General features: G+C 35.3%; 1 protein-coding gene across 1 annotated transcript in view; it reads right to left on the bottom strand.

The window, feature by feature from the left end:
• LOC108507930 (attractin-like protein 1) overlaps positions 1 to 14,890 on the bottom strand; it is a gene marked incomplete at its 5' end in the record, with an annotated part of 367,858 nt that overhangs the window by 341,929 nt on the left and 11,039 nt on the right. The window contains 4 exons of the mRNA XM_017836299.1: positions 2,747 to 2,884; positions 7,289 to 7,498; positions 12,343 to 12,531; positions 14,313 to 14,526. Of these exons, the coding sequence (XP_017691788.1) occupies positions 2,747 to 2,884; positions 7,289 to 7,498; positions 12,343 to 12,531; positions 14,313 to 14,526 (751 nt within the window). The remainder of the gene's footprint in view (positions 1 to 2,746; positions 2,885 to 7,288; positions 7,499 to 12,342; positions 12,532 to 14,312; positions 14,527 to 14,890) is intronic.

Below are 14,890 nucleotides of genomic sequence, written 5' to 3'. Positions count from 1 at the left end.
TCTTAACATCTTTAGGTAATCTATTTTACAGTTTATTCAGTAGAAAATTTTGCTTGTATTCCACCTTAATCTTTCTTGTTGCAGTCTAGCACCATTACTTCCTCCTCAACCAAAATGGGAGGGCGGGGGGAGGCATTTTATCATCATTCTCCATTTTCAGCTTCCCTTCATGCATTTGAAGCCTGTTATTATGCCTCCATCTTTTCTTTTTCCTTCTTTGAGGTTTGTCACATTTATTAAGCCTGCATCATATCAGGATGCAAAGCAAGTCCTTAAATCTGTTTCAAAGCTATTGAAATGTCAGCAATTATAGTGAGTGAAAATACAGAAAAGTCAATTTTTTTATCCATTCTTTAATCACAACTATTCAAAACCTTTTGAAACACGAATTATATCTTTTTCCTATAACAACTGTTACTCATTCCATAGTAATTCGATAGCATAACACGATGCAATACCACTACGAATGTATCAGTTATTTGATGACAGTTATAAAGCCATCATTATTACCAAAGTAGGAAAAAAAATAAATTATATTAGTACAGAATTTTTCCATCCCTGGACAAAGGTCAGAACAGAATTGGTCACTCAGAGGTGGAGAGTCAACTTCTTTCACAGCTTTTTGAATGACCTCCTAGAATTATAACCAGAAAGGATTTAGGAAACTATTAACATAGTTAAGGGGGAAAAAAAAGTTTTCCCAGGACTACAAAGCTTGCTATACATCTCCTTCTCCTTCTTTTCAAGATCATCAGGGATATAAGTAACAACACAGGCTAATCCAGCCTATAAAAGAAAAGGCAGGTTTTCTTGCAAATCATTTAATCTGCATCACTGACAGTCAAAATAAGTTGGAGGTCATATTTTACATATAAGTACATATATCATGACAGCAGAAAACATAATATGTGCACTGAATACATAATTACTTTTGTCAGGACACTCTGAAAAGAATATTCTATGTCATAAGAATGTTAGGAAAGTAATTCTTAGTTTTTCTCCCAGTGTACACCACTTTACCTCTCCACTGCAGAGATCAAGTACAACCTCTTTTCCCAGCTTTGACTGCTCTCCAATTCATAACCAAGTTATGCCCTTGTAACTATAGCAACTTGATATATGAAGAATATTACAGTATTAGAGATGTACTTTAAGAGTTATACTCATTATCTTGTCATTCCTTTAAAAAGTTTTCAGTATGGATCCGCACAGAAATTACTCAGGAGCTCTGAGGAAAAAATGCACCACATGCTCAGGCAGACCTCATACAGAAGGCTTAGTCTTAGTATAAAAGAAAAGTTAGAAAGGTCTAGCCAGAAACTCAGTTGGCAGCAGCAAAGTGACACAAGGTAGAACAATAAGGATGACTGGCTTCATGATTTTTTTTGTCCTTTGATTGGCTATTTCATATAATTTCCTGTCTTATTTTCTCTTTATTTCAGTCACACATAAGCTCAGCTCCTAGCTGGGTTGTCCTTTCTTCCACTTATATTTTTTTCCATAAGCTTCTATTTTAATTTGCAACCATGCAGAATTTTTTTTCTGTTTTACCAAAAGCATTACCAGATTGAAGGAGGAAAAAAAAAACCCAAACCAGAAATGTCACTTTCTTTCTTTATGTTTGTACAGTGCCCGATCCCAACTATATTCACAAACTCCACTTCTATCCCAGTAACATTGATGTGACTTATCTATGGATCACTGCTATTTTTTCCTGCAGAAATCTCTGGCCCACAATTTGGGCACCTCTATGACAGTAATCATGATACTGAAGAAAATCTAACGGTTCACAATGACTCAATTTTTCAAAATATCCTGAAGATATAAACATATTTATTATGGGCTTTATACTGCAGAATACAATATACTGATGCAGATAAAGCCTCAAAATAATTATCATTTTTATTTTTTAAACCATTCCTTAGTCAAAATAGCTCCTGTTAAAATCATGTCTACCAATAAAAATATGCGCTCTTACAGACTAGGTTTGAAAAAACAAGTTGTAAAATTTATAATGTTACTGGACTTATAAATTGATTTTAGTCATTATTGCACCACGCATATTTCACTAAAGGTGATGGAATGCTTATTCAGTTGATAGCTAATGTATCCCTGAAGAATAAAAGCTGTATGAATACATCATTTTGCCATAAAGGTGATACAGACAGCAAAAGAACATTTTTTCAACTTCAGGAAAAAAAGAGAACTATTAAGAATTATTTAAAGCATCATAAAGCACCAGCAAAACATTCCATTGTCAATAGGGGTAGACATTAATCTTTCCATCCCCTTGAACACAATTTTTACATATTGTGCCTGAGTTTACCAGATGGGAAGCTTTATGCATTGCCTACCTAGTGCTGAGGAACAAACAAACCCTTTAAATGAATAAATAAACCTTAAGAAGCAAAGGTTCTGTTAAAGAAACATCAGTAATGGAGAATGGGACTAAACTTTCTAGCACCCTCCTAGGTTCAAAGTCAACTACCTTAGTGAGTTTTCATATTGAATATATTCCTACTTCTTCCATTTATTTCTATGGGAAGGAGTTAACTGTCAACTTTAAAACCATCCATGGAAGCAAAAAAGCAGCCCTACAGCAATATACAAAACCTATCTGGGTTACTGGACTTCATTCCCTCTTTCACTTCAAGGAGAATCCTCCAGTTCAGCAATGGGTAAAGTAAACATTGAACAGCAATGTCATTTTGGTATTTTTCTCTTTCCTCCCAGGAGAAGGACTTACCTGTGCACTGTCCTCCATTTGTGGGATCGCCATAATATCCTGGCATGCACGTCTCACACTGTTTTCCTGTTGTGAGGTTTTTACACTGATCGCAGACATTGCTGTTGATGCAGGTGCTGTGGCCGTTACACTGGCAAGCTAGAATATAACATTTTAAAAGCTACATTACTCAATAACTCTTTGGAACAAAATCATACCTATGTGATTACAAAATTGCAGTACAATGTAATTCGGAGTAGTTTAGTCCTGACTAATAACGAGCATATGTTTGTACTTTGACACAGAACCTCTTTAAAATAGCATTGTAACATCAATCCACACAAAAGACCACAAAAGTTGACTTTTTAGTCACATGTGAATTTGAAGGGTGTAAGAAAGTGGGGTTTTGCCATTTTTTTCTGCCATCCAGTCCTTATAGTTTTAAAATGCTGTCCAGTCACTTAAGAAATCTTTTAAGAGGTAGTAAGTCACAAACTGGGACTACATGAAAACCCCAATACCTATAATCCATTGTTAAACATTTGAAAGGCTACTGTGATGGAGAACGTGAACAACTCGCAGCCAAATTTTTATCTACTGGGGAGACAGAACTTCCAAAATAAAGTAACAAAATATCATCTTATTTTTACACAGTTCTGACCCTCTTTAGCTTTAGCATACAAAACAATTTTAAGGATATCAGGACCACATCAAACAGCTCCAGTCCCTCCTCACTACAGTTGATTTCAGTGAAAGGAAAAAAACTGGACTCTATTGACATATGTTTTGGGTTTTTTTTTTATACCTGACCTTGAAAGCATAAAATTGCTTTTTGTAAAATAAACAGCACTATAAACCACTGATCTTGCACCATAGCTCCACTCCAGAGATTCATGTTTTGGGAAAACTCAGAAAGCACTGATCACTATTGCAGCAAAATCACAACGTGAATCCTGCCAGAATCATTGATCCTGCTGCCAGGTTTTGAAGGATGACCTCTCTATAGAGTGGGACCTCAGAGCTCATCATGCTCAGCAGATTAGTAAACTGTCAATTACAGCAGCCTGTCAAATGTCAGACCATGGCAAACCTGGGTGTAAGACTCAGCAGAGGACTCTTATCTCAGTAAGATTGTATTTTTTTAAAATTTGGATTTTTAATCTAAATGTCACAATGATTCGTGTCTTGGCTAGGAGAAAAAAAAAAGATTCTCACTGCATGATTTAAAAGTTTTTAGATCAGTTTTATAATTTAGTAACTTAATATATTTACAGCCATTGCCAGGCTTGGCTCATAAACCATTAAACCTCCCCAGTTGACAATCTCTTCCTTCTTTTGTAACTGTGCTCAAGAATCTTGCAAACAAGTATCAAATGTTTCTGTACTATTAAGTTTTCTCGCTGTTTTGACTTAATTCTCAAACACATTTGTGGTGTTCTCCTCCAGGAGGGTTCCCCTTTTGCAGTTTGTTGCCATTCTCAGGAAAAGCTACACAAAAGTACCATGACCTGCAGCTCCATTTTGGCTTTTGTGTAAATGTCTTACACACAAAATTACTTAAAGGAAATGTTAAAAAAAAATACAGCCCAGAAGACCAAAAGCAAAACCAGAGTACATTAAATAGTTGTTCTAGTAAAGTAAGATTGCCTAATTAAGACTGTATCGTAGTCTAGAAAAAATGCTTTATTTAGTTTGAAACTCACTAGTTTTATGTGGCGAAGGAAAAAATACTACAGAAGCCATAGAATTAAAATTTCACTTGATGCAAAATTTCATTTTTATTGGTATTTTCATAGAATATTGTCTGTAATGAATTATACCAACATATTTTATTCTAAGCACAACAATCATTTGCCATACTTGAAACAAGATTAAAAAAAGACTAAGTCTGTGTAAGCCTATTGAACACTTTGTGGTTTGGATGAAAATAAATAGTTTATATCCTATAGTTTGAAGATTATTCTGCCACACTTATGAATAGTTGGCTAAACCATTCATGTTCATTCATACATGCATTTAGTTTTCCTTGTAGTCCATATCCATCCTCTTTATAGTGCCTCTGGGCAATTGTGTTGGTGATAAATATTTTAAATTCATTCTCCTTTTCTGTCTGTTCAAATCTTTAAAATTAGTATTCAGCAGGTAGTATAAAAATATTTATTTTTGTGACTGGTCACTTTGAAATCAATAGTCCTCAAAGAAGCTGTCATAATATTTTTTATATGAATAGAATTTTATCACATTCTTATTTTAACTGAACTATTATTGTAAATAAAATTGCAAATACCATGCAAGAAAAACATTGCTGACATCTCCTCCTATGAGAAGAGCAGTTTAGGTAGAATGCAAGCCCAAGATTTTCTTTAAAGTCTAAATTTCTCCTCTGAAAAGCAGTGTGAATGCTTTTCAGCATTCTAACTGTTCGTTTAAAACTAGATGAAGTATCTTTACATTAGATCAAGACTGTAACGCAGACATCCTTTTTCTATATTTTCTTAGTTTTGGTGTTTTCTTACAATTATAATTACCAACAATTGTCAGCATCACCAACCATTTCAACACAGAGGTCAAAAGCAAATTAAACATAAAATTGCTTGTCTCCAGGGCAGCCTCACTGAAGATTCAGCTAAAGCAAATTTTGTGTGTGAGGAGAATTTACTGCTGCCAGTGATGTACATTAAAAGGATTTAAAGAAAAAATAACTTTTTAAAACTGAACTCCTAATTCTTATTTAAATGATCACAGGTCTCATTATTTTAATAACTATTTTAAATATTTAATACTGATGTCTTAAGTTCGATTGCACTGAAACAACTTCGAGATTTATTGAACTGTGCAATTCTTCTGACTTTTCACTTTTCTCAATGAGATACATATTTTTAGGCAAATCAGCAATTATGAAATGTCATTTTTTCAATGGTGTGTCATGTCAGTTGAGGATTGCATTGGTTCTTATTGTGCATATAATTTTTTGAAATTGATTTAAAAATCTCTTCCATTTTCTTTGACTTAACAAAATGCAAGAATTCAGAACTGTCATATATGACCAGATAATATTATCACTTGCAGCAAATTAAAATTTACAATTAAGGTTGTTTTCATCATCCTTCAAATAACACAAAAATTAAGACATACAAAACTAAGCATTAGGAAGACTAGAAAAATTATAAATCAATTACCCACTAATTAGAGAATATTCGAATTAAGCATTTGGAATTTCAGTGAATTCTTGACCAGGATATGCAATGAATACATAATTTTATCCATGAAGAATAAAACATTAAACACAGTAATGAAATCTTCTAACTCAGAGTTTAGACAAGCAACATATTTAACCCTTATAATTTCACTAGTGATAGAAACTCTGCATTGCACTGAAAGGCTAACAGTGCACTTGTCAATGTATGCTTATTTTAACATACAGACTAAGTATTGAAGTTTTCATACAATAGAATGGAAATTGTTTCCAAATAAGGTTTCTTTGTTCAGCAAATGGCATTAGATGATTTGAAGGATTTTTTTGTTTTAACTCAAAACATTCAACAGTGTTCACTTGGTTTTACACTTCATTATTCTAAAACTTAAAAAAAAAAGCTTTCTCTCTATTTATAAACATGCACATATATATGCACACACACACAGAGAACATGCTGATAAAAAAAGCAGCCAGGAAAGCATAGTTTTATGTACCCATAAAAGTTTTGATGCTTGAGAAGCTCCGGTTTCCAAAATTATCAGCAGTAGAACATTTGCTGGGAAAAAAACCCTTTAGCACAAGTACAGTATTTATTCCAAAAAAAAAGTTTCCAAGCTGTCTTTTAAGTTGTATTATTTATTGTAAATTACTACTGGAGGACAGTCAAACTCCACAGTGTGCTTTACATTTGCCTGCAGTACTACACTGCTGCTTTCAAGGTTGGAGTATTTCCACACAGGAGGCTGCACCAGCTCAGCTTCCACCATCCTAAAGCACCAAGTGTCTTCCTTACTTTTCCAATTAACATAAAAATTAAAATTCTGTAATCAGAGTGATATGGCTTAAATGTAGAGATTTTCTTTAAGATTACATAAGCATACGTTCTTTTACTCCAAATGTCTCAAAGGGTGACTGGAGGCTCAGGTATTTGGCAGCCCCCCATTCTCACAGCCAGTTGTACTTGGGCATGAGGAGCAGGGAAGCTTCTGCCCATCAGCAGTTGCCTATGGATAACTTCTTCTTTTATGGATATAGAAGCGAAAAGAAAGCAAGAGCTGAAGCAAATTCATATAGCTGGATTTTAAAAATTGGAAGCATAAGGTGGGTGAAAACTTATTTACAAATAAATGGCAGTTTTGATTAAACTACTTGTGTTACATTTCACATGTGAACCTACGTGATAGGAAGCACATTTGTGTTCAATAGACAGAGACTAACAAACTATAAATTTAAAAAATATGTTGGAAAAAGAAATCTCTCATGCAAATGTTATTTGTGTTACTTCAAACAACTATGTTATTTTGGTGTGCTTAAACAGAGAAATGTCTCTTATTTCATATATAAGAAAGAATGGAAGCAGACCTTACCTGGACACTGGATAAAAGACCACTCATAATTTTTCTCTTTTGGGCAAAGACCAGCATCAAGCACCATTTCATTACCAACAGGCTTCATTGGACCTCGTGATGATCCTTCCAAACATTGTCCTTTACCAGTGTTACTGGGATCATTGCACCATCCACACCCAGGCTGTTCCAAACACTGTCCACAGGTCCTCAGTCCAGAGCAGTTTTGAGCTTTATTACATGAAATACAATATTAATGCAATGGGGTTTGTTTGTTTGGAGGTTTGGGTGGGGGTTTTTGTTTGTATTTTTTTAGTAAGATGCTACCATTTTACAACAGTTGATGAAGAAACAATTTAGCACCTCTATTTCCTTGTGCAAATTAAAAAAAAAATCAGTAACAATAGTAAGAATATCTCAGTTTTCTTAAAAAGTCGTACTTCCACACAAAATACACAGCAGGTGTTTTTTACACCACAATGCAACAATAAAGTTACAAATAAACAAAGATAATGAAGCAGAAAAATAAAATTACACATCTTCATTAAATCCCACAAAAAATATATATCCTTTCCTTATTATTAATATATAATGCACATATTACTAATTTTACTGACATAAACAGCCCTTCTAGCATGAAAACTCTAGAATTCAATACAAGGTCAGTAATCCAAATAAGAGTGATAATATTATTCCAAAACAAACAAACAAACAAAAAATGAAACCAGAATAATTCAAACTCAAACCAAAAATCTATTTGGATATAAAGTAACTCTGGATCTCACCTGAGTATTCATCTACGAATATGACTCAGTCTCCTTATATAGAACTTTTGAAACAAGCTAGCATACTACACATCTTAAGCTACAAGTCATAACTCAATCCCCTTTAATTGAATTATATCTTAAGATTCTCATCAGTTAATCAGGTTTCCTTTTTTAAATTGCATGCTTAAACTCAAATCTCCTTCTAGATCTTTTATACTCTATTCCTTTAGAATAATTAACTGGTCTTCCTCATATTTTAAATCTGTTTAGAACCAAATAAAATTCCCATGCTGAAGCTACTGTCATTTCTTATTAATAAGAAATTAACATTTTAGTATCTTCAGGAACACCATTAAAATTACCAGGCTTCTTTGAGCTTTTTCTGCTACATCTTAATTTTTTTAATTAATGCTCTAACACTGAATTAAATTAATATCAGAATCATTTGAACATTGATCACTATGGGTCCCTGTCTCTTTTCACATAAACTTTATGGGCATTCAAAAATTAAATTTTAAAAGCATACATGAATGTAAGAAAGATCCTGCCAGGAAGCCAAAATTATCTAAGTATCTTCTTAAAAAGAAGAAAGTAGTTTAAAGGTTCATGGAGGTTTTTTGAAGGACACTCAAATGGCTTCTACATGAGTGTAAGATCTTAATTTGGCTCAGCTGTGCCAGTACATCCAACTAATATTCTCAGCTACATGGACCACTCTAGTCCACAAAGGGAATACTTTAATCCGTGCTATAAAGGGTATACTAAGCAGAATGATTTATTACTAATTTAATAAATTGAGAGCAGAATAAAGCTAGCTTCTCTGACTTCAGCAACCATTAAAATAGTTTAAAAGTAGTGAAAACTACAAGAGGAAAAAATACTCCGTAGTCTAAAGATACATGGAGATATCAAGAAAACAGCCAGTTAAGGTTCTGAGTGAATCTCAAAAGCACTTTAATAGAGCAGGAAGCTGGAGCATGAGCTCTTGTATCATTAGACTTGGAACAATCCAAATAGGAGGAAATGTTTCAATTTTCCCATATATGGGAAAAGAGGCGGGACAGGAGAAGCTCAACCGTTGTTGAAAATTGTCAAGCACATGACAAATCAGTTTTAAACCATCAGAACTGAAGCTGAATGATAGGAATTTGGGAGTTTGAATACATTAGAAGATCAGCAGAAAAATAAAGACCATCACTCTGTACCGGCTGACTTGCCCTTTCGGAGATGCACTGTAAATGATCCAAACAAATCTCGTGCTGCTATTTATACTCATGTTGCTATTTATAAAGCTCTGAAGTATCAGCTGCAGTATCTTTATGGAAGATAAAACAGAATCAAAAGTGAAAATCCTCATATATTCTCTGTGGTGGCATTTAGCTGAAGAGAGCTAACTGAGAAGCTATTGCTGATGGAAGAAGGGGATATTAAAGCAGAAATTTTATTTTCCTTGAAATTCTAAAGGTGGTCCAAGATTGTTCCACTGTCAGCTATTCAATCAAAAGTCATAATGGATGGAAGATGTAGAGAAGAGTGGAAATGAAAGTTTTTGGCAAGGAGGTATTAAAATGACAAAATGTCACCAATAAAACAGCATTCTGCATTTTAAACCCAAGCTGTGGAAATAAATGTGAAGTTCTCAGTTGTTATATTTTTTATTTTAAATCACACATGCTTGTCTGAATTTCTTTCATTCAGAGAAAAACATCCAAAAGCTCAGAAATTAGTCATTTAAAATAATAATAGAATTTTAAAACCAAGCATGATTTTTTTGGAAACGTACAGTTACAGTCCACTCCAAGTTAAATAGAAACACTAGCCCTTGATAAGGGAATGAACTTAATACTTTAGCAGCAATAATGATATACCTACCTAACAAAATTTTTAAGTCATTTACACTAAAACAATGTCTGAACCATGCTTCATATAGACATACATTTTCTTTTTTAAATGCAAAATGTCTGATGCTAGAAAACTCCGGGAAAACTGCTTACAGACACAATATTGTTTTTCTCTAATTTGTTGAACAGAAAATACATTTTTATACAAAATTGCCTTTACATAATGATGAACTGGTACATAGCAAATCCTGTTTGCCTTATTTAATATAAACTTCTACAGATCTGACAAAAAGTACAATCAAATTAAGAATAATATTTTTGTGTTCCTCAAACAAATTGAATGATGTGCAAATACTACACAAACACACAAACTGAATTGAAAGTTCAGGCAGACATAATATCTGCTAGTTTAAAAACCTAAGTATCATTCATGTGGTGTTCTGTCAATTTTATCTTCAAATTTTCTATCTCTTTATGTTCTGCCACAACTCATTATCAATATTTTATAGGTTACAAATTGATTCCTTACAGGAGAGGAAAAAAAAAGTTCAGTGAATGGTCACGAGAGAGAAACCTTTATATAATTACTGCATTATTATTCCAAATATATGGACAAGAGATTAAGTGTTCCTATTTGTTTATTCCTATCCCAAACATAGACTGATTGATGGTCCCAAGGAACATGTAAACCCTACTACTAGTCCCCACTAGACCTGGGCACTAGAACCTGGATTAATATCTAAAATTTACAAACTAAGCCAACGGTTTACCAGACCAGCTCAACATGCTATTGTTTCATGACATTCTGTGATTATTAAGGATGAAGAAGGAATCTCAATTAAGAGGAATATGGGCTCTTGACCAGTTTAGCCTGAAAGAAAAGCTTTCCAATGCCTTATATTCCTAACCACCCTGTAGCAGCCTGGTACATATTGCCATTTTTCTCTCCTAAGATTAGAATATATCAATGGTTCCTATTACAGACACATCAAGAACTTACTTAATATTTTTCCTCAGGCTTAGGTGCAAGCAAGTAATTGCCTTTTGTGTTTTGTTTTGGGGCTTTTTTTAATTTGTATCCATAATCAATCAGAATCATGATCTAATTATGATGCTGAAAGCAAGTAGCTTCTTGTTGTCAAGATCATCAATGCTGTCACAAGATATCCAGAAATAACATGTTCCAGAGGCTGTTATCAAAAGACCCTTATGGAGAGGGAAAGGAAGTAAGAAGTAACTGAAAAACTCTCTCAGAGCAGAGCAATATGGACAATTCAATGGTACACTTCAGAAGTCCTATATATAAGGTTTGGGTGACACTAGATTGAAGTCCTTTACAGACAGAAAATATTTTAATCAAATCTTGAAGGACAGATTAATTACTAAGAAGCAGTCTTCTAGACAATGACTGAGGAATTGTTCTAAACAAACCTCAGCTAAGACAAGAATCTAAGGCACCAGGCAGCTTGCTCCAGCACCTACAGGAATTATGGCATGGATATACATTGGAACTGCATGGTATCAAACTTAATGAGGTCCAGTCACTACAGAACTGGGAAGAAGTAACTTCAGCTGAAATAAACACTGAAAGGTACATCGAGTAGGTTTTTAATTCTCCTAGAGAGGCATTGTGTCAACTTCTGATGAAATGTACTTCCAAAGGGGATATCCAGGGCATAACTTTGCTCCTTGACAAACAAATCACTTGCCTTTTATCCCCAAAGGATGAAATCAGCGACTCTGAATATTAATGCAGCCTGGTCCAGTCTGATCACACAAGACAGAAGTTTTCTGTACCTCCTTTACCTGTCTGATGGCCTAACAGAATTCCTTCTGCTTCCATAGAGAGGACAAACAATCTGCAAGGGTTAATAATCAGCATTTCCAAGGGAGAAGAATCTAAGGAACACTAAGATCATTTGTTTTGCATTTGTGTTACAATATTCTCAAGACTATCACTCTAATTATTATAATTTTGCTTTTATCTTTGCATGTTAGGAAAATGGTATTCCTTGTGACAAAATAAATCAGAACCTGAAAATCAGAACCTTAAGACTCAGCACACTTCCTTTTCTTAATAAATTGATGTTGTATAAATATAAGGTCTACATATTGTTTATCTAATTTTAACAGCGTGCTGTTAAATAATGGCTCATGGCCATTATTTGGCACACTAACACTGGTCATGCAAACAGTCATGATAATTTTTCTTTATATGAAAACAATATATACCTTTTACTGTTTCAAAAACCTAAATATATTTTATCATAAAAGAATTGCCAGTATTTTACCTGGATCTAGAAAACACATACTCCATATTGACTTCTCACATTAGTGGCTATAAAAGGTCATTCATTTGAAATTCTTTTTATCTTTAGTGAATGTGCTGAATCCTATTCATACTTTGGAGTAAAAAAAAAATATAACAAGTACAATTAATAAGATGGACATTCCTTTAGATACTCACGGGAGCATGTGGCAGTTTGCCATTCCAGGCACTGTCCATAGGGGAAGGAGATGATATAGGCATTGGAGTCAACACATCTCTTGGTGCTGCTGCACCACATACATTCCATACCATTGCTCGTGCAGTTGGAACACGTTGTTCGCAGGGAGCACGGCTTTTTGCAGGGTCTGGCATTCTGGTTGGGACTGACTGGAAAAGGACCACAAACATTTATAACTATGAACACAAGTTCAATCCCCTTTTCTTTAATCATATGTTCCATTAGAAAAATCTCTATTGAAGTGACTGCCTCCTTAATTAGCTATAGATAATTTCATCCAAATTTATGCTGCTGTATATAATCATATTTTATAAAAAATATCAAGTAATACTCAGCTCTAAAAGGCCATTTAAAAAATTCACAGCAATTTTATCTCTATATTAAAACAAAATATTTAATATTCATTGCCTGGAAATACCAGCTTAGCTACTTGTACGTACATTACATGACATAAAATACGTCTCAGACATCTATAACCAGTTGAGTCCCATGGAGCCAATACCAGCTCCAGGATGGGCTTCCTGCTGCTGGCCAAGGCCGAGTCAATCAGGAGTGACAGTAATGCCTCTGTGATAACATTAAGAACAGCAGGTTGTTGCGCAGAATTCCAGCCAGGGAAGAGTGGAGTGAGAACATGGGAACAACAAGGTGGACACCAAGGTCAGTGCAGAAGGAGGGGGAGCAGGTGCTCCAGGTGCTGGAGCTGAGGCCCCTGTGGCCCGTGGTGCAGAGCAGGGTGGGGCAGCTGTGCCCCTGCAGCCCATGGGGGACCATCAGGGTGCAGAGACCCCTCTGCAGCCCATGGAGAGGGAAGCCCACGCTGGAGCAGGTTTTTTTCCCAGGTAGGACTTGTGGCCCCTGTACGGAACCCACATCAATACAGCTCATTCCTGAAGGACTGCACCCCATGGAGGAGTGACCCACGGGACAGCAGGTTGGGAAGAGCTGTTGCCTGAGGGATGGACTCACGCTGGAGAGGTCCATCCAGGACTGTCTCCCGTGGGAGGGACCCCATGGGAGCAGCGGAAGGACTCCTGTCTCTGAGCAGCTGCAGAAACAACAACTGACCACAACCCCCATTCCCATCCCCCTGCGGAGGAGGGAAAACATGGAAGGAAGGAGGGGTGGAGGGAAGGCGGTTTAAGATTATTTTACTTCTCACTCTTTTGCTCTGATCCTGTCAGTAATAAATTTAAGTAATATCCCCACTTTAGTCTGTTTTGCCCGTGATGGTGATCAGTACGTGACCTCTTCCAGCTCTCAACCCATGAAGCCTTCAGGGTTTTTTTTTCTCTCCTCTGTCCAGTTGCAGGGGGGAATGAGAGAGCAGCTTTAGTGGGTCCCTGACATCCAGCCAGGGTCAACCCACTACAGCAACGCACAAAATAAATCTGAATGCAAAATTTAAAGAACTTCTTATGCTCAACCTCACAGCTATGAAGAGAAACAGAGGCCAATTGGAGAATGAAAATGCTAATTTCAACAGTCAAGTGACTATTTGTGACAGTGAACTATAGGCACAAACAAACCTAAAAGATCAAACCAAGAATTTTGATTTTGTCAGTCTTTTAGACTATTAAGATATTCACTAATATTCAGTGAGATGCAGAAAAGAAAAATCAGAATTTTTTAACACCTTCACAGACACTTTCGTATTACAATTACTGTTATCACTGACTATTCATGATTTAGAGGCAAAATATAAGGTTTCTGGTGGAACACAAAATAAGCCATGCAAACCAATTCACAAATAAATATTTGCTGCTTTAGGAACTTTTTTTTTTTCTAGATTACAGCTCCATATTTTTCAAGAAATAAAAGAAGTAATTATTTAATCCAAATTGTCCAAAAATCCCTCTTAGACAAATGAAACCTCAAACGGCTTGCTATTGATGAGAGTATCAGTAACAGGGTGTAAGTGATTGCTTACCAACAGGTTTTTCACACACAAGGCCATCTGCCATTGCAGTGCAGGGATTTGCTTTCAGACCTGCCACCTCTGCTCTCTCCAGATAGGCACAGAAGCCGGAGTCATTTGGCTCTCCAGGAAGCCACTGCAGGGTTGTATTTGTAAAAGGAGACATGTCATCCCAGCCCCAGTAGGAGATGTTGATCTTGCGTAAACCTACCCAAGGTGAAATTTTCTATGAATGAGAATGAAACAAATGAGAGATAATTATTTAAAATGCCTTTTGTTTTGTTGATTTAAAACATTTCAAAGAACAGCTCAACAGCAACAACTTCACATTTTCAGAATTCATCATGTTCTTATCTCACTTTATCATCACATCCATACAGTTTTTATCTTAATTGTTCTATGTTGCTGAACATCTCCCTCCTCCCCCTAACACAACCCCAACAAAAACTCCACCTACTATATGCTTTTCTTCTACTAAAAATCTGTGTTCTTTCAAATTCTGATTACTATTATTTGATACGGGTCAAATGGTCATAATGAAACTGTCTGGTTATTTTCTAGCGGCAGCTATACTGATTACTAATTGCTAG

This window comes from Lepidothrix coronata, unplaced genomic scaffold (genome assembly GCF_001604755.1).
Source record: "Lepidothrix coronata isolate B3197 unplaced genomic scaffold, Lepidothrix_coronata-1.0 Scaffold275, whole genome shotgun sequence".
NCBI classification, from domain to species: domain Eukaryota; kingdom Metazoa; phylum Chordata; class Aves; order Passeriformes; family Pipridae; genus Lepidothrix; species Lepidothrix coronata.
The sequence above is the reverse complement of the archived record's forward strand: the minus strand, read 5'-3'. Positions and strand labels throughout refer to the sequence as shown.